The following is a 23,842-nucleotide window of genomic DNA, read 5'->3' as shown; positions in this document are numbered from 1 at the left end:
GTTGCCGTCACACACGCTTGACACCATCTGAACCAAATAGGTTTATCTTTGTCTCATCAGTCCACAGGACATGGTTCCTTGTGCATCATCTTTAGAAGAGGCTTCCTTCTGGGATGACAGCCATGCAGACCAATTTGATGCAGTGTGTGGCGTATGGTCTGAGCACTGACAGGCTGATCCCCCCATCCCTTCAACCTCTGCAGCAATCCTGGCAGCACTCATACATCTATTTCCCAAAGACAACCTCTGGCTATGACGCTGAGCACATGCACTAAACTCCTTTGGTCGACCATGGCGAGGCCTGTTCTGAGTGGAACCTGTCCTGTAAAACCACTCCATGGTCTTGGCCAGCGTGCTGCAGCTCAGTTTCAGGGTCTTGGCCATCGTCTAGGCCATCTTTATGTAGAGCAACAATTCTTTTTGTTCAGATCCTCAGAGAGTTCTTTGCCATGTTGAACTTCCAGTGACCAGTATGAGAGAGTGAGAGTGATAACACCAAATTTTAACACACCTGCTCGCCATTCACACCTGAGACCTTGTAACACTAACGAGTCACATGACACTGGGGAGGGAAAATTGGTAATTGGGCCAAATGTGGAAATTGTCACTTAGGGGTGTACTCACTTTTGTTGCCAGCGGTTTAGACATTAATGGCTGTGTGTTGAGTTATTTTGAGGGGACAGCAAATTTACACTGTTAGGCTTCTTTCACACGGTCGGATCCGTGCTGCTCAGCGGGGGATTGTTACACAGATCCCCGCTGAGCAGGCAGGTGACAGCTCCCTCTCCGCTCTGTGTGCGGAGAGGGAGGTGTCAGAGCCCCATGCATCTCTATTGGGGAATCGGATGAGAGCGGACCGCCTGTCCGCTCTCATCCGATCTGATCCCCTGGACGGATGGAAAATAGGGCTTCCCTCCGTCCGGATTTCACGGACAGGATCGGATGCGGATGGCAGCGGGTGTCATCGGACATGTCTCCGCTGACATCCGCTGCCCCATAGGGATGCATGGAGCATCCGATCAGATCCGCCTAAAAAACTGACAGGCGGATCTGATCGGATCACTCGCGTGAAAGGACCTGTACACTCACTACTTTACATTGTAGCAAAGTGTAATTTCTTCATTGTTGTCACATGAAAAGATAGAATCAAATATATATAGAGATAGATATACTGTGTATGTGTATATAGAATTATGTGTGTGCATGTGTATATAAAAACATGCATACAATCAGGCTTCATTGTGTGGGATTCAAGCAGCTTCCTCCTGGTGCCGATATAGTGACTCCACTGATAGTCTTGATAAATAGCTGCCATTTATCATATGTACTATTTCCCATGGTCGCCCTTTATTCTTACAACTCTTTGCTTCCTTTTACCCGTTAATGATGAATCACTGGAAATCCCAGGATTTGCCAAGCAAGCCACAGCCTGGCCTTGTGATGACTATCAATAAGGAACTGGGGGCTTGTTATTCTTACAGTATTCTTCCTCCAGCTAGTGAATCTGCTTGCTTGATTGTTTTCTTTCTTTTTTTTTTAACATACTAATCTTGATCAGATAGATGTTTGGCTAGAGGCGCTATGGTTCGGCATCCACCCCTCCTTGACCAGGAAGTCTATACAGCGCTGGGGCTTTCCATACAGAGCTGGGAAGACGGCACTGCTACCCTTTTATGTGATTTATACAGCCACAAGGCCCAACAAAAGACTTTAATTACTAAAATTAACATTATATTACTTGCTAAAGGAAATCTCTGCTTTTATGTGGTTGAATGTCATTAAATATCGCCTTTTCGTTTCACTTCGGACCAGCTAGAAGTTTTCAGTAGCTGCTTAAAAATATATTTCATTGACTTGCAATCATGAAAATAGAACTCCATGGGGCTCCTAAAATTCTACTTTCCCTCTACATGCAGTCGGCTCACTTTTTTTTTTTCCGGAAGTCTACACAGAGCTTGTGATCAAGTACTAGACATCCTCTGCTTTGTTGTGCACATAGAGTTTTCTATTTGGAGAGAAGCTGCGGAAAAGTGTTGTACATCTTCAAGGATGGCAGGATTGGGGAATATTTCCCATTGTAGCGTTGTGGCCGATCATGTGAATGCAGCAAACTGTAGAGGTGGATTATAATAAGTGCAAAGCGGGTGGCTGCTTAAAGAGCAGAGACTGCAGGGGGAATGGGAAAAAAGTTAGTCACCTTAGAACGGTTGTAGGGTAAGGCTCCATTCACACTTGTGCAACTTGTCATGTGACTTTGAACAAAGTTGCAGCCCATTGTTTTCAATGGGACCTGTTCACATCAGTGCGACTTAAAGTTGTTGTAAAGGCTCAAGGTTTTTTGCCTTCATACATTCTATGCATAAAGGTAAAAAAAACACCTCTGTGCAGCAGCCCCCTAATACTTCCCTGAGCCTCATCCCTATCTATCAATGTACGCAAGAACCTAGGCTTGCTGGGGACTCTCCCTTCTCATTGGATGAGACTGTCAATCATAGCCAGTGAGCCAATGGGTGGAGAGAGGGGGCGGGGCAAAGCCGCGGCTCTGTGTGTGAATCTACAAGCAGAGCCGCAGCTCGGGAACAATCCTGCTTGTTTGCCCCGCATAGATGCCTGCTATGGGGGCACTCGGCAGGAGGGAGGGGCCAAGATCACCGGTGAGGGACCAGAGAAGGAGGAGGATCAGGGCTGCTCTGTGCAAAACCATTACAGAGAGCAGGAGAGTATGACATGAAAAAAGAAAACCTTTAATATCACTTTAAAGTCACTTTGAAAAGGTGCCTGTGCTACGTTAATGTGACTTAGTGTCAGAGGGTGTAAAGTCGCATTGGAAATCGTGCAACTTTGGAGTCGCACAAATGTGAATGGAGCCTAAATCCTCGATTTGCAAATTTCAGGATTCCTTTAAGATTAAGATTTTACTTGTAGGTGGAGGAGTTTGTTTCATAAAGGTACACCTATCTTTAAAAAAAGTAAATAAAAGCATGTCAAGTTAGGCTGTGTAGCAGGAACCCTTAGGCACGTAAATTAAATTTCACTGAGCTATTCCTCCTCTGTGGAACCTCCAAATTGTTGTAGGCCCCTCCGGGTGACAGTGCTTTCAACCTGGCGATTAGCTACCCAGGCACCCAGCACTGAATTATGGTTGGCATAGGGTGTGTACATGTGTAACCCAACCACATAGATAGCAGGCTTTTCTTGGGGCTCTGTTACTAGATCCATATGAAAGTAAGGAACAGTCCACTATGAAAGGATACTTTAAGTATACGTAGAGTTAGGTGGATTGAGTCAGCCCCTAGGGTATATGATATACAGTGTATCAGGGCTCAAAATTTCAAGTACTGAGCTACTAGCCAGGCCTTGAGGGTTACTTGCAACCAGTTGCCCCGCCCCTAATTCCGACCCTAAACACACCCTCATAAATTATCTCATAAAATTACACTGTTAAATGTTTTTGTATGAATGCAGAAGTTACAAAAATAAATATTAATAAAGTTATTCAATGCAGCCTCATCAGTGCCTATCAGTGCAGCATAATCAGTGAAGCTTATCAGTGCAGCCTCACCAGTGCCCCTCAGTGCAGCCTCACCAGTGCCCCTCAGTGCAGCCTAACCAGTGCCCCTCAGTGCAGCCTCACCAGTGCCCCTCAGTGCAGCCTCACCAGTGCCCGTCAATGCAGCCTCACCAGTGCCCGTCAATGCAGCCTCACCAGTGCCCATCAGTGCAGCATAATCAGTGAAGCTTATCAGTGCCGCCTCACCAGTGCCCCTCAGTGCAGCCTCACCAGTGCCCCTCAGTGCAGCCTCACCAGTGCCCCTCAGTGCAGCCTCACCAGTGCCCCTCAGTGCAGCCTCACCAGTGCCCCTCAGTGCAGCCTCACCAGTGCCCCTCAGTGCAGCCTCACCAGTGCCCCTCAGTGCAGCCTCACCAGTGCCCCTCAGTGCAGCCTCACCAGTGCCCCTCAGTGCAGCCTCTCCTGTGCCCCTCAGTGCAGCCTCTCCTGTGCCCGTCAATGCAGCCTCTCCTGTGCCCGTCAATGCAGCCTCTCCTGTGCCCGTCAATGCAGCCTCTCCTGTGCCCGTCAATGCAGCCTCTCCTGTGCCCGTCAATGCAGCCTCTCCTGTGCCCGTCAATGCAGCCTCTCCTGTGCCCGTCAATGCCCCCTCTCCTGTGCCCGTCAATGCAGCATGACCAGTACAGGGGACGAGAGAAGAGAGGAAGAGGAAAGCCGGCTGGATAATCACAGAGCGGGAATCGCCCTGCTGTAACAGCTTTCATTTGAATTGCCAGGCGCTCGATGTCACTCACAGTCCCGCCTCTTTGATCAGGTCTAATGATTGACGTCACACATCCCTGCATTGGACCAGTGTTCTGTCTGTCAAAGGAGGCGGGCCAGGAGGTGGTGCTGTGTGTGACGGTGAGCGACCGGCAATTCAAATGAAAGCTGTTACAGCGGGTTGATGATCCGGCCGTCTTTCCTCTTCCTCTCCTCTCTTCCCCTGGGCGATCACTGGGAGAACGGCTCCCAAGTCAGCCCCACGCTCGATCATTTTACACTCGCAAAATGCGAGCAGGTGCGTAGAAAATTTGAGGGCTGCAGTATATGGTTCTCAAAGCAGTGGCTGAGCGTTGTGTTGCATTGATAACGCACAACTCTCACACAACCAGACACTTTTTGGGTTCTGAAATGTTATTTTCTTAAGCCCCGATGAAGGGGACGATTTGTGGTCCCTGAAACGCTTTGGATTCCATGCTTCAATATTTGGAATAAACTTTATTTTGGACGTTTGGTGTAGCTCTTCAATTCCAGATCCATGTTTTTCCTGGTGTTTTGTCTTAAATACTTCAAAAAAGGAAATCTCCTAATCATAATTCTTAGAACTGTTCCTCTTGGGTGTTCTCGCTCCTGCGATCACATTCTGCATAGTATAAGATTAAAAAAACAATCCAGCAGGGATTGTGGGAGCCCCTCATAAGTGGCATAGAATGTGTTCAGACCCAGGATTTTAGTTCTCCTGACATCTACCAAACCTTGAAAGGTCAGTTTCAGGTGGACTAGCCTTGTACAGTCACATGTACAGGCACCACACGGAAGTTGCTTTACTACCATAGTTTCACATTATTATTCTTTTCCTGATACAAATCTGCTATAAGTAAACAGTATGACATTTTTCCATTGTTATTACAATATCAGCCACCCTCAGAAATCATGTCTGGTAACTTTAAAAGTTACCGGAGAGAAAATGGAGCTCCTCATTCACCCAGCCTTGTGTTTTCCCTTCCGTAGGTGTCCATACTACAGAATGAAAGCTCAGAAAAGAACAAAAGTATTCAGATACTTCACAAACAGATGTGTAACTTTGAAGTGGAGATTGAAAGACACAAAGAGATGCTGCGAAACAATGAAGCCAAAATCCACCAACTGCAGGTAAGCAGCACAAACATGGCGCCTATTCCCAAGGTGTTGTTTGAGGGGTCATACTACTGTGCCAAGGATTTGGTGCATTTTCCTTTAGCAGTCATTTTGCCATTGATGCTTGTATGATAGCAGATTTAATTTTGTTGGCAGTTTGTTGATCTTCATTTGTGAATGGTTGGTTGGCGATTGGTTGTTCTCTGTTGACAGTTGGTTAAAGCGGAGTTCCACCCAAAAGTGGAACTTCCGCTTTAGGGAGTCCTGACCCCCCGACATGCCACATTTGGCATGTCATTTTTTGGGGGGGGGAGCGGGTACCTAGTTTTGACAGGTACCCGCTCCCACTTCCGCTCGGAGCGCCGCGGCGCCCTGAGCGGAAGTTCTCCTCTCCCCCTCCCTCCCTGCAATCTTCTGGGACACGTCAGAGGTCCCAGAAGATTGCCGGCCAATCACGGCGCGCAGCGCGACTCGCGCATGCGCAGTGGGTACCCGGCTGTGAAGCCGCAAACTGTAACAGCCGGGTGCCCACAGCAGTGATGCCGGCGCCGAGGGAGAGGATCGAGGCTTCCGGCGGCCGCATCGCTGGACCGTTGGACAGGTGAGTAAATGGCTGGAACTCCGCTTTAACGATTTGTTGATGGTTGCCCTCTGCTGATGGTTGGTTGCCCTCTGTTGACTGTTGGTGCTTGGTTGGTCTCTCTTAGCTATTTGTTAGTTGCCTTTTGTGGGTAGCTGGCTAGCCTCTGTTGATGGTTGGTTAGTGATTGGTTGCCCTCAGTTGACTGTTGGTTAACAGTTAGTGGTTGGTTGCCCTTCTTTGGCTGCCCTCTTTTGATGGTTGGTTGGTAACTGGTTGCTCTCTGTTAACTGACGGTTGGTGGTTGGCTGGCCTCTGTTGATAGTTGACTGGTGATCTGTTGCCCTTTGCTGACGGTTGGTTGCCTTCTGTTGGCAGTTGCCTGGCCTCTGGTGACAGTGATTGGTTGCCCTTGGTTGACTGTTAGTTAACAGTTAGTTGGTGGTTGGCTGCCCTCTTCATTGTTGGTTGGTTGGTAACTGCTTGATCTGTGTACTGACTTTTAGTGGATGGTTGCGCTCTGTTGGCAGTTTGCTGGCTTATGTTGGCGGTTGGTTGATGATCAGTTGCCCTCTGTTGGTTGATCGGTTGGCTGCTGTTGATGGTTGTTTGGTGATTGGTTGCCCTCTGCGGACTGTTGGTAACAGTTGGTGGTTGGTTGCCCATTGAGTGCCTTCTTTTGGCAAATGTTGGCTGTTGATTTCCCCCTGTTAACAGTTATTTGGAAAGCAAGGACAAGATATAATGCAGTTCTTACTACAATTATTATTGCCATTTCAATATTTTTTCTTTTTTTGTTTTTTGCACCACTCAATGCTTCTGAATGCGTATTATATCCTATCATACAGTGTTTGCCTTTATTGATTGTAGTCATAAGTTGCCTTACATGACCAGGAACATGCTGTACTCAGTATTCATACTGGGAAATTGCAGATCTGTACATTACTTCTTCCACAGCTTACATTCCTTCAGAAACAGAAATACATTGTACATTGACTTCCTTGTCAGTATTTAATAATGTGATTCTTCAGTTGCCCTGTAGAAGTGTGTGAAGCCCTCGGGTTTTACAGTGAATTTCTGAGCTGGAAGAATGAAATGTTTTTGTTACCGCATGGTCTCACATTGTAACTCTCCTTCATTAGTGCCGTGGCAATATATCCATCTTGGCGGTATTTTGCTGATGATTTGTAGCATAACAACATTTTTATTTGTCTTGTTTTTTTTATGTTTTCAGGTATTTTATACCTGAAAATCCTCTGCTGGCTTAAAGTATATGTAAATCCCAAACTTTTTTAGGCTTTGTATAAAATGTGGAGACGTTAGAACTAGGGATCGACCGATTATCGGCAACACCGATATATTGGGGGCTGATATGCATTTTCTCAGATATATTGAAATCGGCCCCTGAGGTTACCGATATTACCAATATTTCGGTAAAGTGCTGTACCGGAGTGATGCCAGCAGCTAGAGGCATCACCCCGGTACCGGCGTCCATAGCTGATGGTCGGCTGTCTTGTAATGACAACCGATGTGGCTGAGAAGCCGCTCGACTGTCATTACAAGGAGCGGAAGGGGACGTCCCCCCTCCCGCCGCCTTCCGCGGCTCGCCCTTGTCTCCCGTCCTACCTGCACGGCCGCCGAAGACCCGATCAAAGCCGCATTCGGGTCTCCATGTAAAAAACCCGGAAGTGATGTCATGACATCACTTCCGGGTACTCTACGCCAAATTCAAAAAAATGACATCATTCAAAATGGCCAAACTTGGTGTTTTGAATGCTTTTAAGGGCAGAGGAGGGGTTTGGGGTCTTTAGACCCCCATATCCCTCCACAAGAGTACCTGTGAAAAAAAATTGTTTTTTTTTTAAATGTCCGAAAATATTGGCTAATATCGGCCGATATCCGGTGACCAAAATATCGGTATCGGCATTAAAAAAATATCGATCACTAGTTAGAACCCCTGTCATGTTTTTATTGCTCTGCTAAGGAGGTCCACCCTATACTCCTCTTGTATTCTCCAGTGGAGAAAAATATGAAAAATCGACTAGATCTATTCCAGGGGCATAGGTCTAAGAGGAGAATTCCCCTCTTACTTTAGAGCAATGGTTCTCAACTCCAGTCTTTAGAACTCACTAGCAGGCCAGGTTTGCAAGATAACTGAAATACATCCCAGGTGATATCATTTGCTGCTCAGTGATTGCAATATTCTAGTCTGCATCTCCCCAAGGTAATACATAATTCTGGACAGGAGTTGAGAACCAATGCTTTAGAGCGATATCTTCTCCTGTACTTCTGTTATAGCAGTGATCTCTAGCAGTCTTCTGTTATATGTCTCCTGTCAATGACTGTCTCCAAACGCCAACAACTTCTATAGCATATTCAGAGTCTCAGACAGTCTTCTGTATCATGCCTGCAATCTCTGACTATCTCCTGTATCATGCCTGTAGTCTCTGACCAAATCTTATATTATGCCTGCAGTCTCTGATCATCTCTTGTATTGAGTCTGCAGTCTCGGACTATCTCCTTAATCTGTGCACACTCTGATCATCTCTTGTATCATGTCTGCAGTCTCTGACAATCTCTTGTATCATGTCTGCAGTCTCTGACAATCTCTTGTATTGTGTCTGCAGTCTCTGACCATTTCTTTTATCACGTCTGCAGTCTTTGACCATCTATTTTATCATGACTGCAGTCTCTGGCCATTAATTTTATAATGCCTGCAGTCTCTGACCATCTCTTGTATTATGTCTGCAGTCTCTGACCATCTCTTGTATCATGTCTGCAGTCTCTGACCATCTCTTGTATTATGTCTGTAGTCTCTGATCATCTCTTGTATCATGTCTGCAGTCTCTGACCATCTCTTGTATCATGTCTGTAGTCTCTGTTCATCTCTTGTATCATGTCTGTAGTCTCTGATCATCTCTTGTATCATATGTGTAGTCTCTGATCATCTCCTTTATCATGTCAGCAGTCTCTGACTATTTCTTTTATCATGTTTGCTGGCTCTGATCCTCTCTTTTATCATGTCTACAGTCTCTGACCATCTCTTTTATCACGTCTGCAGTCTTTGACCATCTATTTTATCATGACTGCAGTCTCTGGCCATTAATTTTATAATGCCTGCAGTCTCTGATCATCTCTTGTATCATGTCTACAGTCTCTGACCATCCCTTGTATCATGTCTGCACTCTCTGACCATCTCTTGTATCATGTCCGCAGTGTCTGACCATCTTGTGTATCATGTCTGCAGTCTCTGACCATCTCTTGTACATGTCTGCAGTCTCTGACCATCTCTTGTACATGTCTGCAGTCTCTGACCATCTCTTGTACATGTCTGCAGTCTCTGACCATCTCTTGTATCATGCCCATAGTCTAACTATAACTTGTTGTTTGCTTGCTGTCTCTGACACTGAATATTTATTTACTTCCATGCAGCCCATTAGTGCTGTCGGGTGCAATGCTTGAAGCCCCCCCCCCCCCCCCATATCAAGAAAGTTGACCATTTGTCCTACTGTATCCACAAAAGAAATGTTTGATTTATGTACACTTGAAAACACTTTAAAGTTTTGGCATTATGTTCAGCTAGTATTGTGAAGCAGGCATTCCTGCCTGACAGCACAGCCAGGTCCCTGACCTCTAGTGCAGTTACAGCTTGGTTATGATTGGGCAGGGCAGGAGCAGCAGAAGAGTGGTGAGGTCAGGTATGTGTTCTTCCTTCATATAAGCACATTTACAGTGTTAGACTAACAGAGCTGTGCAAAATAATTGTCCTGATTAGACAGTATGCTATCTCTGAGGGGTGGAGAAACTCTACTTCATCACTTATTATTATATGATTATCATTAAGCAGAGTAATGAGCTTGCACAGAAGCTTCCATGAAATTGTGCTGAGCTCAGCCGGAGAATGTTCTTGGCAGAGTTCTCCTTTAATGCCTATCGGACCTGCCAGGAAAGATATCTTCTACCTGTCATCAGAGGGTTTCCTGTGCACATCGGGGGGGGGGGGGGGGGGAAGGAACTGTATTGCAGAAATTTCTCGCTCTGACATAACAGTTTCACAAGCCTTTGAAATGGACAATTTCTGTGAAAACATTTGCATACTTTTTTAAAAAGACCTGAAAAAAAGGGGGGCTCTCTGCGTGGTGTCATAAGTGACTTTACTTTTTGTAATAAGTGACTTTTCATAAGCATCACAAGGGGAGTTCAGGGCAGTGTGTATTCATTCGTAAAGCTGAACTCCAGGTGCACAGCTAAATACAAGCTGGAATTTGTCTTACCTGCCAAAGGATTTTTGATTTGTCCATCCAGTCCTGACATTTACACAGGCCTGCCAGAAAGCATAGCCAGCCTAGCGTGGTGATTTTGTTCTTCAAGTAAAGGTTGCTATGTGATGTATACAAGCCTCAAAAATTAAAAACTTATTTTCCAAATCCTCCTTCATTTGTATCTCACACGCTTACCCTCCCAGGCACTGCAGCTCATAGTAAGAGGTTTTAGCAGCAGAGGCAGCATTGTCAATACAGAAAGCATTGGGCGGGACTAGGTGTGGCCAGGTGCTGATTGGCAGTCTTTTTAGATTTGTAATTGAAGAGTGGCAATGCTGATAGCCACGCCTCCTGTAACATCTTCTTATTTAACTGTAGTGCAATCAGGCACAGCCCACATGATGGTGACAACTCTGCTCTGAATTCAGAAGCAGTGCAGCATCATTGCCGCGCCATCACAGGAAGCTGCAATGCGTGGACTTCACAGGCAGGATCAAAAGGTATTTGTGGAAGGTTGCAGAGTAGGGGGGTCCTGGAAAAAGTAGACCCACTTATAATTAAATGCTGCAGCACATCATTATTTTTAATGGGAGGCCATAGTTCTACTTACAATTAGTGATTGACCTTTATCGGTTTTTGGTTGCTGATACCGATATTTTGGCCATTGCATATTGGTATCGGCTAATATTTTCGTACATTTTTTTTTTATCACTTGACAGGTACTCTTGTGGAGGGATCGGGGGCTCTAAAAGACCCCAAACCCCTACTTTGCACTTAAAAGCATTCAAAACGCCAATTATTTTTAATCTGGTGCTGAGTACCCGGAAGTGATGTCATGACATTAGTTCCGGGTTTTTCACATGGAGACCCGATCAGAGCCGAATGCGGCTTTGATCGGGTCTTCGGCGGCCGTGCAGGCTGGTTGCCCAAGTCTCCCGGTGGGACAGGAGACCCGGGCGACCCGCAGAAGGCGGCGGGAGGGGGGGTAACGCCCCCTCCTGCACCTTGTAATGACAGCCGAGCGGCTGCTCAGCTGCGTCGGTTGTCATTACAAGACAGCCGACCGTTGGCTATGGACGCCGGTACCGGGGTGATGCCTCTAGCTGCAGGCCCCAGTCCGGTACAGCACTTTCCGAAATATCGGTAACCTCAGGGGCCGATTCCCATATATGGGGGAAAGTGCATATCCGTACGCTCCCCGTAGACGTCCTATGACGAAACGTACGTAGGGCGGAACCCAACGTCACTTCCGGTCCGCAGCTCGCCTGTGCTTGGAACGCGGAAGCTTCCCCGGCGCTGACTGCTACTATCTGATATGATCTGCTGCATCCTTCACCCAAGCGTGAGTCGCTACTAAACCTTTTGAAATCCTCCCTTTACTTATTACACTAAGAGGTCCGTTCTTTCTTCCCTTTGTACCCAGATGGGTTCCTTTGGTCCGTAGGGACCGACTGCAAGCAGGTTTGAGAATTTTACCTACACCCTGCTTTGGCTCACACACACACCATCTGTGGCCTTAGGGTAAGTGTGACCTTTAGTGGTCAAATCGGAGGAATTTAATACAGAAGGTATGCATTAGCATTCTCACGGCTTTTTATTATTTATTCACAAATTAATTTATTCAGCACTATTATTTGATTAATTATTGGAAATTATTTATCCTCACCAATTATTAATCTTGTACCTATTTATTATTAAGCTTTACCATACTTCACATACACCATTTATTTATTCATTTTTTCGGCTGGAATCATTTCTACTTAGCCAGTGATTGGAAATTTTCCACAGGCACAATATCTGTATGTGTTACACTTGCACTATTTTGCATGCACTAAGCACTTTCTTTTCTTCACTCGCATCTTTGCACATGCGTTAGGTAGCGCCGTTTCCAACCTTTCCACCCTCACATTTTAAAGTGCATATCGGCCCTCGATATATCGGCTTTGCCGATAATCGGTCGATCCCTACTTAAAATACTGCCTGGTCATCTTTCTTCGCTCAGTCTGTGGTTGAACAGTGAAGGAGCAGCAAACAGTTGATTAGGTCACCCACCCTTACCTCCTCTTCCTGTCAGCACATGTGCATTCAGGACAGCTGATTGGTCCAATAGCTGCCCCTCCCTTACCCAGTCTTGCGTGCTGATGTACAAGGATATACAAGTGTCTAAAATAAAGCCAAATTCAGTTTTTGTTTTTTTTACACTTGCTCTATTTAAAATACATTTTATTTTGTTTTTAATACATAAATGCATTCATTGGTGTTTTCAATATCTGCCTGGAGTTCCGCTTTTAATATTTATTATAGTACACTGCTCAAAAAATGAAGGGAACACTTTGAAAACACATCAGATCTCAATGGAGTAAAATCTCATGATGGATATCTATACTGATATGGACTGGGTAATGTGTTAGGATCTATACTGGTATGGACTGGGTAATGTGTTAGGATCTATACTGATATGGACTGGGTAATGTGTTAGGATCTATACTGATATGGACTGGGTAATGTGTTAGGATCTATACTGGTATGGACTGGGTAATGTGTTAGGATCTATACTGATATGGACTGGGTAATGTGTTAGGATCTATACTGGTATGTACTGGGTAATGTGTTAGGATCTATACTGATATGGACTGGGTAATGTGTTAGGATCTATACTGATATGGACTGGGTAATGTGTTAGGAACTATACTGGTATGGACTGGGTAATGTGTTAGGATCTATACTGATATGGACTGGGTAATGTGTTAGGATCTATACTGGTATGTACTGGGTAATGTGTTAGGATCTATACTGATATGGACTGGGTAATGTGTTAGGATCTATACTGATATGGACTGGGTAATGTGTTAGGAACTATACTGGTATGGACTGGGTAATGTGTTAGGATCTATACTGATATGGACTGGGTAATGTGTTAGGATCTATACTGGTATGTACTGGGTAATGTGTTAGGATCTATACTGATATGGACTGGGTAATGTGTTAGGATCTATACTGATATGGACTGGGTAATGTGTTAGGAACTATACTGGTATGGACTGGGTAATGTGTTAGGATCTATACTGATATTGACTGGGTAATGTGTTAGGAAAGAAAGGATGCCACATCGTTTGATGGAAATGAAAATTATGACCCTACAGAGGGCTGAATTCAAAGACACCCCGAAAATCAAAATGAAAAAAATAATGCAGCAGGCTCGTCCATTCTTCTGAAATTTAATTGCAGCAATTTAAAATGGTACTCAGTAGTTTGTATGGCGATCGCATGTAATGTCGGAGCAGTGCGCTCCGACATTACATGCGAACCCCGCACACGCACAAGTGTGAACCGGGGCTAAATGTTTTTTTTGTGAGGAATTTATTATTCTCCTTATAAACCATATTCATTTTGTCTGCTTTAATTGAGTTTCGTCTCCTTCTTTCTTTTACAATATATTTCTTGCATTGCATGTGTAGATTGTATTCTGGATCCACCATAATTACATTTCCATATAGCTCCCAAAAAGAACATTTTATTTCATTTAATTGAAGGGGGGCCGCCTGAGCCCTTGATCTTTGTTCATTGGATTATAGTGCCACCCTCAGGAGTTAAATGCAAGACGTAGAACAAAATGGCAGCTTCTGAAAGTAGCCAACACCCCCCCACCCCTCTGCTAGAGACAGGTGTATGGGGGGGGGGGGGGTTGCCCTTCTAGGGAGACTAATAACTGAAACAGGCAGCATGGATTCATGAAGGACAGAAGTTGTCAGACGAATCTGATTTCTTTTTATGAGGAGGTAAGTACAACCTTGGACAGAGGGGTGGCTGTGGACATGGAATACTTGGATTTTGCAAAAGCGTTTGTTCCCCATACACGGCTAATGTGTAAGGTAAAGTCTACTGGCTTGGAAAGATCGGTTTTTAAATGCATAGAAAACTGGCTAAAAGATAGAATTCAGAGAGTAGTGGTTAATGATTCTTACTCTGAATGGTGTAAGGTTATCAGTGGTGTACCCCAAGGTTCAGTGTTGGGTCCCTTACTCGTTAATATATTTATAAATGATATAGGGTCTTGGATTAAAAGTAGCATTTCAGTCTTTGCAGATGACACCAAGCTTTGTGGAATAACTTCTTTACAGGATGTCTCCAACTTACAAGCTGACCTCAATGCACTGTTTCATTGGGCAACTATGTGGCAAATGAGGTTTAATGTTGATAAATGTAAAGTTATGCCCTTGGGGGCTAAGAATATGCGTGCATCATACATACTAGGTGGAGTAGAACTGGGGGAATCCATAGCGGAGAAGGATCTGGGTGTTCTGGTAGATCCTAAGCTTAATAATAACATGCAATTCCAAGCTGCGGTTTCCAAAGCAAGCAAAGTCCTTTCTTGTATTAACAGAGGCATGGACCCCAGAGAGAGAGATATAATTTTGCCCTCTGTACAAATCATTAGTAAGGACTCATCTGGAATATGCAGTTCAGTTTTGGGCACCAGTTCTCAAAAAGGATATCAGGGAACTGGAGAAAGTGCAGAGAAGGGCAACCAAACTGATGAGGCATGGAGGAGCTCAGCTATAAGAAAAGATTAGAGGAACTGAATTTATTCTTTCTTAAGAGGAGATTAAGGGGGGATATGATCAACATGTATAAATACATAAGGGGTCCATATAGTGAACAATGGTGTTGAGTTAAGGCTCGTACAAGCTATAAGAAAATCAAGGCGAACATTTTCATCAAAAGAATTTTCATACAATTTTCGTATCGTGTGTAGTCAGAACACAATAGAACAGCAGGGGAGATTTGCTGTACTAACATTGGATAGTTAGTACAGCGGCTCCTCTGAACTGTCAGGTTTTTTTTTTTTTCTTTCGTTCAGCCCTGCTGGGTTGAATGAAATAAAACTACTGGTGTGTACAAGGCTCTAGTCTCCCAATCCTGGGCTGTTTTATCAGTTGGTTATGTCTCTATGCCGATTTTTAATCCGCATCATGGAGCAATAGAGGCCAGGCCTCAATATGAGAACTGTGTGTACATCTGATAGGATCATAATTGAAGAAGATTTTACTGTATGCTGGCTTGCTAAATGATGGCCAAGTACAATAGTTTTCCTGGGTTAGGTTTAATTCAAGGCAGTTTGTTGCCATCAGATAACTGCAGGAGAATTGCACCAAGATTGATTTCTGTTCTGTTTTAGTTGTTGGTGTATCATTTATTATTGCCATTTTTTTTCCTCTCTGCAGAGAGTAATTGAAGGGCAAGCAGAAAAGTTAAAGGACTTGGATAAGGAAATCCATAGCTTGCGGCAGACCGGGGAAGACGCAGATAATATAAAAAGCTCTCTGGAGTCACTACAGACCCGTCTGACTCAGTTGGAGACGATAAGTAAGACTGCTGCTGCATGGAATCCAGGTAAGAAGACCCCAGGAATAGAAAACTTATAGCCAAAACTTTTTTTTCCTTTATATCTTTATAAGTGAGGAAGGGTTAGAACCCTGTCTAAGTCCCTATTGGTGAGTAGGGCCAGGTCCAGCCTATCTGTTCTTGGGTTTCAGTATAAAAGTCAGGGGGCACAATGTCAACAGTGTAACAGAAATACAGGTAACCAGTATTCCCCATTCACTCAGTACATTTCTATACTAGGAGTCACAACCCAGAAACCACGTCTGACAGGTAGTGCAGAGGTGGTGCAGGAATGAACAGGGAATGCTAGTATGTATTAGGCTGTCATTCGATTAGGATAATTAGATGAGGATATCAGAGCCCCCCTTACATCAACTGTCCCCATCGGAGTGCCCTCCTCACATCAACTGTCCCCATCGGAGTGCCCTCCTCACATCAACTGTCCCCATCGGAGTGCCCTCCTCACATCAACTGTCCCCATCGGAGTGCCCTCCTCACATCAACTGTCCCCATCGGAGTGCCCTCCTCACATCAACTGTCCCCATCGGAGTGCCCTCCTCACATCAACTGTCCCCATCGGAGTGCCCTCCTCACATCAACTGTCCCCATCGGAGTGCCCTCCTCACATCAACTGTCCCCATCGGAGTGCCCTCCTCACATCAACTGTCCCCATCGGAGGGCCCTCCTCACATCAACTGTCCCCATCGGAGGGCCCTCCTCACATCAACTGTCCCCATCGGAGGGCCCTCCTCACATCAACTGTCCCCATTGGAGGGCCCGCTTACATCAACTGTCCCCATCGGAGTGCCCTCCTCACATCAACTGTCCCCATCGGCGTGCCCTCCTCACATCAACTGTCCCCATCGGAGTGCCCTCCTCACATCAACTGTCCCCATCGGAGGGCCCTCCTCACATCAACTGTCCCCATCGGAGGGCCCTCCTCACATCAACTGTCCCCATTGGAGGGCCCGCTTACATCAACTGTCCCCATCGGAGTGCCCTCCTCACATCAACTGTCCCCGTCGGAGTGCCCTCCTCACATCAACTGTCCCCATCGGAGTGCCCTCCTCACATCAACTGTCCCCATCGGAGGGCCCTCCTCACATCAACTGTCCCCATCGGAGGGCCCTCCTCACATCAACTGTCCCCATTGGAGGGCCCGCTTACATCAACTGTCCCCGTCGGAGGGCCCTCCTCACATCAACTGTCCCCGTCGGAGTGCCCTCCTCACATCAACTGTCCCCGTCGGAGTGCCCTCCTCACATCAACTGTCCCCGTCGGAGTGCCCTCCTCACATCAACTGTCCCCGTCGGAGTGCCCTCCTCACATCAACTGTCCCCGTCGGAGTGCCCTCCTCACATCAACTGTCCCCGTCGGCGTGCCCTCCTCACATCAACTGTCCCCGTCGGCGTGCCCTCCTCACATCAACTGTCCCCGTCGGCGTGCCCTCCTCACATCAACTGTCCCCGTCGGCGTGCCCTCCTCACATCAACTGTCCCCGTCGGCGTGCCCTCCTCACATCAACTGTCCCCGTCGGCGTGCCCTCCTCACATCAACTGTCCCCGTCGGCGTGCCCTCCTCACATCAACTGTCCCCATCGGCGTGCCCTCCTCACATCAACTGTCCCCATCGGCGTGCCCTCCTCACATCAACTGTCCCCATCGGCGTGCCCTCCTCACATCAACTGTCCCCATCGGCGTGCCCTCCTCACATCAACTGTCCCCATCGGCGTGCCCTCCTCACATCAACTGTCCCCATCGGAGTGCCCTTCTCACATCAACTGTCCCCATCGGAGTGCCCTCCTCACATCAACTGTCCCCATCGGAGTGCCCTCCTCACATCAACTGTCCCCATCGGAGTGCCCTCCTCACATCAACTGTCCCCATCGGAGTGCCCTCCTCACATCAACTGTCCCCATCGGAGTGCCCTCCTCACATCAACTGTCCCCATCGGAGTGCCCTCCTCACATCAACTGTCCCCATCGGAGTGCCCTCCTCACATCAACTGTCCCCATCGGAGTGCCCTCCTCACATCAACTGTCCCCATCGGAGTGCCCTCCTCACATCAACTGTCCCCATCGGAGTGCCCTCCTCACATCAACTGTCCCCATCGGAGTGCCCTCCTCACATCAACTGTCCCCATCGGAGGGCCCTCCTCACATCAACTGTCCCCATCGGAGGGCCCCCTTACACCAACTGTCCCCATCGGAGGGCCCCCTTACATCAACTGTCCCCATCGGAGGGTCCCCCTCTGATTTGTAGGTGTTCCCAGGAACACTTCCTTACAGTCCGATGTGAATAGAGACCAGTGGGGCAGGAAGGAGAATCAAACTCTGGTTCAGTTTAACCGGCTCCAATGTGAGTGCACCCTTAGTCTAGTGGGGTGCAAGAACAAGGTGTATTACTTACCCCAACCCTTGCTCCAGTGTTGTCCTCTTCAGCCCAAAGCTCTGTGGCCTGTCCCTCTGTATTATGTAGAGTACAGGGATAATAACCCTGCATTGATGGCGAGGAGATGCGACCACAGCTGAGAGCAACTTTTAGGGGCAGAAACATGGGATTGGTCGCATTGATGGAAGGAGCCTGCTGGAGCCAGGGATACGGTAAGTATTACACCTTATTCCTGCACCACCTACACTAAAGCATTTATTAATTGCGAGGGGGGAGGCAGCCCTCACTGCAAGTGTAGATTTTGTCTGATCCCTGGAGGGGATTTTCAGGTTTAAAGTATTACTAAACCCCCCCCCCCCCCTTTTTTTTTTTAAATTAAAATAACAAACAAATATGTCAAACTTGCCTGCTCTGTGTAATGGTTTTGCACAGAGCAGCCCAGATTCTTCTCTTATCAGGTCCCTTACCGGTGCTCCTGGCCCTTCTTTCCCGTCAGGTGCCTCCACAGCAAGCAGCTTGCTCTGGGGGCACCCAAGCAGGCACACCCCCGAACCACAGCTCGGTGTCCATTTACACACACAGTCACGCCTCCGCCCGCCCCCTCCGTCTCCTGATTGGCTCACTGGCTGTGAATGCCCAAAAGCCAATCAGGAGTGTGAATCTCCGGAGAGCCATGGCGTTCGTGAATATCACTGGATCCAGAGTGGGCTCAGGTAAGTCTTAGGGGAGGCTGTTGCACACAGAAGGTTTTTTAGAATGCATGAAGGTAAAAAACATTGCGCCTTTCCAACCAGTTTATTATCTCCACACAATAGATGTTCCTATTTTTCTAACTTTATGCCTTGTTCCCTTAGGTGTCCTGGAGACCCAAATTAATAGACACGACCAGATGTTGAGCGTTCACGACATCCGCCTGGCCGACATGGACCTCCGGTTCCAGGTCCTGGAGACCGCTAGCTACAACGGCATTTTGATCTGGAAAATCCGCGATTACAAGAGGCGGAAGCAAGAGGCCGTCATGGGAAAGACATTGTCGCTGTACAGTCAGCCGTTCTACACCGGCTACTTTGGCTACAAGATGTGCGCCAGGGTCTACCTGAACGGAGACGGCATGGGGAAAAACACCCATTTATCACTGTTCTTCGTCATCATGAGGGGAGAGTATGATTCTCTGCTTCCTTGGCCGTTCAAACAGAAAGTAAGCCTCATGTTAATGGACCAGGGACCTTCACGCCGCCACCTTGGCGACGCCTTTAAGCCAGACCCCAACAGCAGCAGCTTCAAAAAACCCACCGGGGAAATGAACATTGCCTCGGGGTGCCCTGTGTTTGTCGCTCAGACCGTGCTGGAAAACGGGACGTACATAAAAGACGATACTATTTTTATTAAAGTCATAGTCGATACATCGGACTTGCCAGACCCTTGATAGCGGGCGGCGCCAGTTGCTGTTTTTTTTTTCTAAGGAAAGAGCAGCTTGGGGTTTTTATAAAATCTGTCTCGGAAAAAAAAAAAACAAGAGGTCCCCAGACTTGGAAGAGGACCTGTTGGCGCTGGAACCGAAACCAGAAGGAACCAAGGACCCCCGGGGGAGGGGCTCCGATGCACAAGACCGCAACATTCTGTGCAATGATTGACCTCTTTATTGTTACACAAAGAATGTTGGAATTGTCAATGATTGAAGAGTAGTTTCACCCTTGTGCTAACTGAGGTTAAAGTTGTGAGGTTTAATTTATTTATTTTTTTAATTGTTTTGTTCTGAGGTAGGGGGGAGGGGGGGTTGGGAGGGGACAGGAATGGGAATAGTTTGTGACAACTTTTGCTCAGGGGGTAGCAGACAGAAAAGGGATATATATATTTTTAATCTGTCCAGTAGTATCAAAGCTATATTTGTGATTTTTTTTATTTTTTTTCAGAACAAAATGTAGCCACTGCGTTTTGCGTCACTCTCTCTAGATAACGTCCAGATTTCCCCCCATCAGGAAGTATTAAAGGATAACTAAACCCAAGAACATAAATGTGATATGTTGCAGCTCACCACGCCTTAGATATGCTGGCTGCATTGGTTTTCTTGTTTCAGGCTAAGGACATTTTGGCAAATACATAAATTAACCTGTTGGTCTTGCCTGAAATGCAGTGTACTTGTCACTGATGAACCGGAAGCATAAAACAATGTTGTCTTCCTTTTGTAAACTACTAATCTCCCCATGTAATAGAGATGAACAAAGGCAGACATGTTTGTAGTCCAGCCTGAATAGCAACCATGGCTGCCCCCATAGATACATTGGAGGGATGAGCGTTGTCACCTTAGGACAGTGTATGCTTTGTTGGTAGAATTACAAGGTTGCAGATGAAGGGATAGGACTAGTAAGTTGCAATGTATTCATTTTTTGTTTTTGGGTTTAGATAGGCTTTGCCAGACCTGAGCTTCGTGAATGAGTTGACTTGTAAAGGGTGAAACAGTGAATCATTTATGGACCACATGGTAGCACAAACTGCACCTAATCACAGCCTTTGGGTAATAAGAGAAGGGGTTCCCCTTGCTTTCCGCTGCCATGTGGCTTGGTGGATTAACACCGCATTGTTTAACCTTTAGGCGTTCGACGAGGACTAAAAATTGTCCTAAACCAGTATCAAGGTGACACTGGTGTTAAAACCTTAAAGTCCCAAGAAAAGTTTATCGCAACTCTATCAACACATGTAAAAGTTCCGCAGGTATATTAGAAAAAAGCTCATTTGATGTGAAGTTCCGATCCTGAGGGTTGACAGTTAGGTTACAATGATGACCAGCTGTCAGTTATCCCAATGAAGGACACGCCGCCACATTTTCCTTAAAGGGAAAAAGGGTTTCAATATATGATGTCAAATAGCTCAAGTTCTGATTAGACGTGGGAACTTTTACATATTTGAAGGTTATAAAAACACTCTTTTATAGTTTTTAGATTTACTTGGCCTTAAACGGCTGTTCTAGAAAATCCTGTAAAATAACGTCATTTAATGAACTGTTTATAGAACTAGGGGGGTCATCTCCATATTTAGTCCCAACTTTCATTGCCATTGTCACCAGTGTTCACGTATCACAAAAACCCACATAGTTCCAGGACTACCAATTTCCCCTTTTCATTTAACATGTCATTTATTTTTTTTTCTACTGGTGATCATTGGAAAACAACCTAAAAAGTAGCGGATTGGTTGCGGCTACTACAGCGATTCATCTGTCGCAATTAGAGATGAGCCAATTGATTCAACAATCTGGGGATTTCAGGTGTTGCCCTACACCAGTGATGGCGAACCTTGGCACCCCAAATGTTTTGGAACTACATTTCCCATGATGCTCAACTACACTGCAGAGTACATGAGCATCTGGGGTGCCAAAGTTTGCCATCACTGCCCTACACGGTGGAGTCAATTTGAATATTTGCGCACAGGTTTGTCCGATCTGCAGAGAATCGTACCGTATGTTAATGCAGGCAATTGCTGATCCATTATCCAATGGCACCACTCTCTTGATTCCTGAAATTGGTTGGCTCATCTCTGGTCGTAATATTTCACTTTTGAAATGTCTAGCAGCTCCATGATGTCGTAGGTTTATGACACAATTACCAGTTATTGCATTTTTAAGATCATTCTTCGATGCTGTGCATCATTGCCTTTCGCCATATCACCCTAAACTAGGGCATCTGTCTGTTGAACTGTCAGGTTCTCAATAAATTCAAATGAAGTTTCTCATTCTGCATCCAAGTCATTCATCTTCCATGTGTGATGTTGCATTTCATCTGTTCTAAACTTAATATTTTTAGAAAAGGCCAGAAAAGGTTTTTTTCAGTTTATGTTGTAATTATCTGTTTCACTTGTGCTTCTAATGGCTCGTTTCCACTGAGCGGTACGGTTCGGTACGGTACGCAATTTTTGCCGTTTCCATTGTGAATGGTACCCTAATTCCGAACAGTACCGTACCACTCTTTTTCGGACCCTTTCGTTGGGGTACCAAGCACGTTAGTACCGTACCAACAGGGTGGAGCTACACTCTGTAGAACTTTGATTGGTTGACAGAGAATCGTCGATCACAGCTTCCGGCTACACCACGCCTATCATGAAAGGGTACTATTGGCAGTGGAAACGCAAGGTGTACCGTTCTGAACCGTACCACTCAGTGGAAACGAGGCAGTCCTTTGGTTATCCCAAGCGCTGCCATTTTGCTTGTTGCCATAAACCTCCTCAAATGTTCTGTAGACACAGCTCCAGGGCCTTGGTAAATGGTTTATTGGAGAAATAGACCGTGGAGGAGTAAGCACCAGCGATGTTGAAGGTCTGGATTGTAGAAGTGCTTGATAAATGAGTAAATACAGCCATGAAACCATAGTAGCATGGGTCTAATTATCCTAACGAGGACCTAAAATACAAAATTCACTTAGTTGGCAGCCCCCCCCCCCCCCCACCTCCTTGATTACTCCTCGAGTTCTGTCCGCTTCCTATACCTGATCTCATAAGAGACTTATAGTCTATTGGTTTTCCCAGGTGCTGCCATTTTACTTGTTGCCATGAAGGAGCTATAAACTTCTGAGAACATTCTGTAGACACAGCTCCAGTACCTTGCTAAATGGTTTATTGGATAAATGGACCCTGAAGAAGTAAGCACCTGTAAGCTGGAGTAAATGGGTGAATACAGCCGCGAGAACATAGTACAAAAAGAGGTCACCTCCCTACCCCCTATAACTGGTCTTAAAAGTAAGGAGCACTGGAAGGGCAAACGCAGATCAAAAAAGCAAGGGGATTTCCAGTCACTACTTACCAACCAGCCAGCGACCAACCGAATTAGCCTTTAAGGCGCCTTTAAGGAGGGGTGGGCACCCTCCAGTCACCTGTCCTCCATCTATCTCATCAGAATGCATGTGCTCCCATTGTGGAGACTCTTTAAAGGTAGAGTTAGGGACTGCAGATATCAGGGTGCCTTGCCATGGCCTGCAGCTTGCGCATGTATTTGCAAATGTGTGCAACTAAACCCCTGCTTTTAACGCATACTGTTAGACAGGTTAATTCGGTTGGTCGCTGGCAGGTTGGTAAGTAGTGACTGGAAATCCCCTTGTTTTTTTGACATGAGACCATAGTAGCATGGGTGTAATGAATTTAGGGATAAATACAAGGTCCACTTAGTTGGTAGCCCCCCACCCCCTAATTACTACTCAAGTTCTGTCTGCATCCTATAGCTGAGCTCATGGGGCCTATTAGTCTATTGCAGTGATGGCGAACCTTGGCACCCCAGATGTTTTGGAACTATATTTCCCATGATGCTCAACTACACTGCAGAGTACATGAGCATCAAGGGAAATGTAGTTCCAAAACATCTGGGGTGCCAAGGTTTGCCATCACTGGTCTATTGGTTGTCCCAAGTGCTGCCATTTTGCTTGTTGCCATAAAGAAGCTATAGACCTCTAAGGACATTCTGTAGACATAGCTCCATGATCTTGCTAAATGGTTTATTGGAGAAATAGAGGAGTAAGCATCAGCAAGGTGGAGTTTGACAGTAGCGGGAGCCAATGGCTCACTGACTGTGATTAACAGTAGCGGGAGCTTATGGCTACCACTGCTGTCTCAGCCAATGAGGAGGGAGAGAACAGAGAGAGCTGAGGCTCTCATGCACATCGAGATGGGGTTTAGGTAAGTATTGGGGGGGGGGGGAGTGCTGCTGCACACAGAGGGTTATTTTTAATGCATAAGGCTAAAAACCTTCAGCCTTTACAACCACTTTAAGGAGGACCTAAAATAAAAGGTATTTGGTTTCCTGCCCCCTACCCCATGATTACTCCTCAAGTTCTGT

At 46.1% G+C, this 23,842-nt stretch overlaps 1 protein-coding gene and 1 long non-coding RNA gene across 4 annotated transcripts in view; one reads left to right on the top strand and one right to left on the bottom strand.

Annotated features, from left to right (window-relative positions):
- TRAF3 (TNF receptor associated factor 3) overlaps window positions 1–19,787 on the top strand; it is a 175,113-nt gene extending 155,326 nt beyond the window's left edge. For all 3 annotated transcript variants that reach the window (XM_082242670.1, XM_082242669.1, XM_082242671.1), the window contains exons 9-11: window positions 5,285–5,425; window positions 15,478–15,646; window positions 18,882–19,787. In XM_082242670.1, coding sequence (XP_082098796.1) covers window positions 5,285–5,425; window positions 15,478–15,646; window positions 18,882–19,453 — 882 coding nt within the window. In that variant the 3' untranslated portion in view covers window positions 19,454–19,787. The remainder of the gene's footprint in view (window positions 1–5,284; window positions 5,426–15,477; window positions 15,647–18,881) is intronic.
- Window positions 19,788–20,335: 548 nt separating this feature from the next.
- LOC309569778 lies at window positions 20,336–21,756 on the bottom strand. Its single transcript, XR_014226097.1, has 2 exons — window positions 21,413–21,756; window positions 20,336–21,297 (listed from the first exon to the last, which is right to left on the bottom strand). It is a non-coding gene; the product is annotated as an uncharacterized lncRNA (long non-coding RNA).
- Window positions 21,757–23,842: the final 2,086 nt, after the last annotated feature.

Source organism: Pelophylax lessonae, assembly GCF_965119305.1.
Source record: "Pelophylax lessonae genome assembly, chromosome: 13".
Classification (NCBI taxonomy): domain Eukaryota; kingdom Metazoa; phylum Chordata; class Amphibia; order Anura; family Ranidae; genus Pelophylax; species Pelophylax lessonae.
Note: the sequence above shows the minus strand (reverse complement) of the source record. Positions and strands in the feature narration are given on the sequence as shown.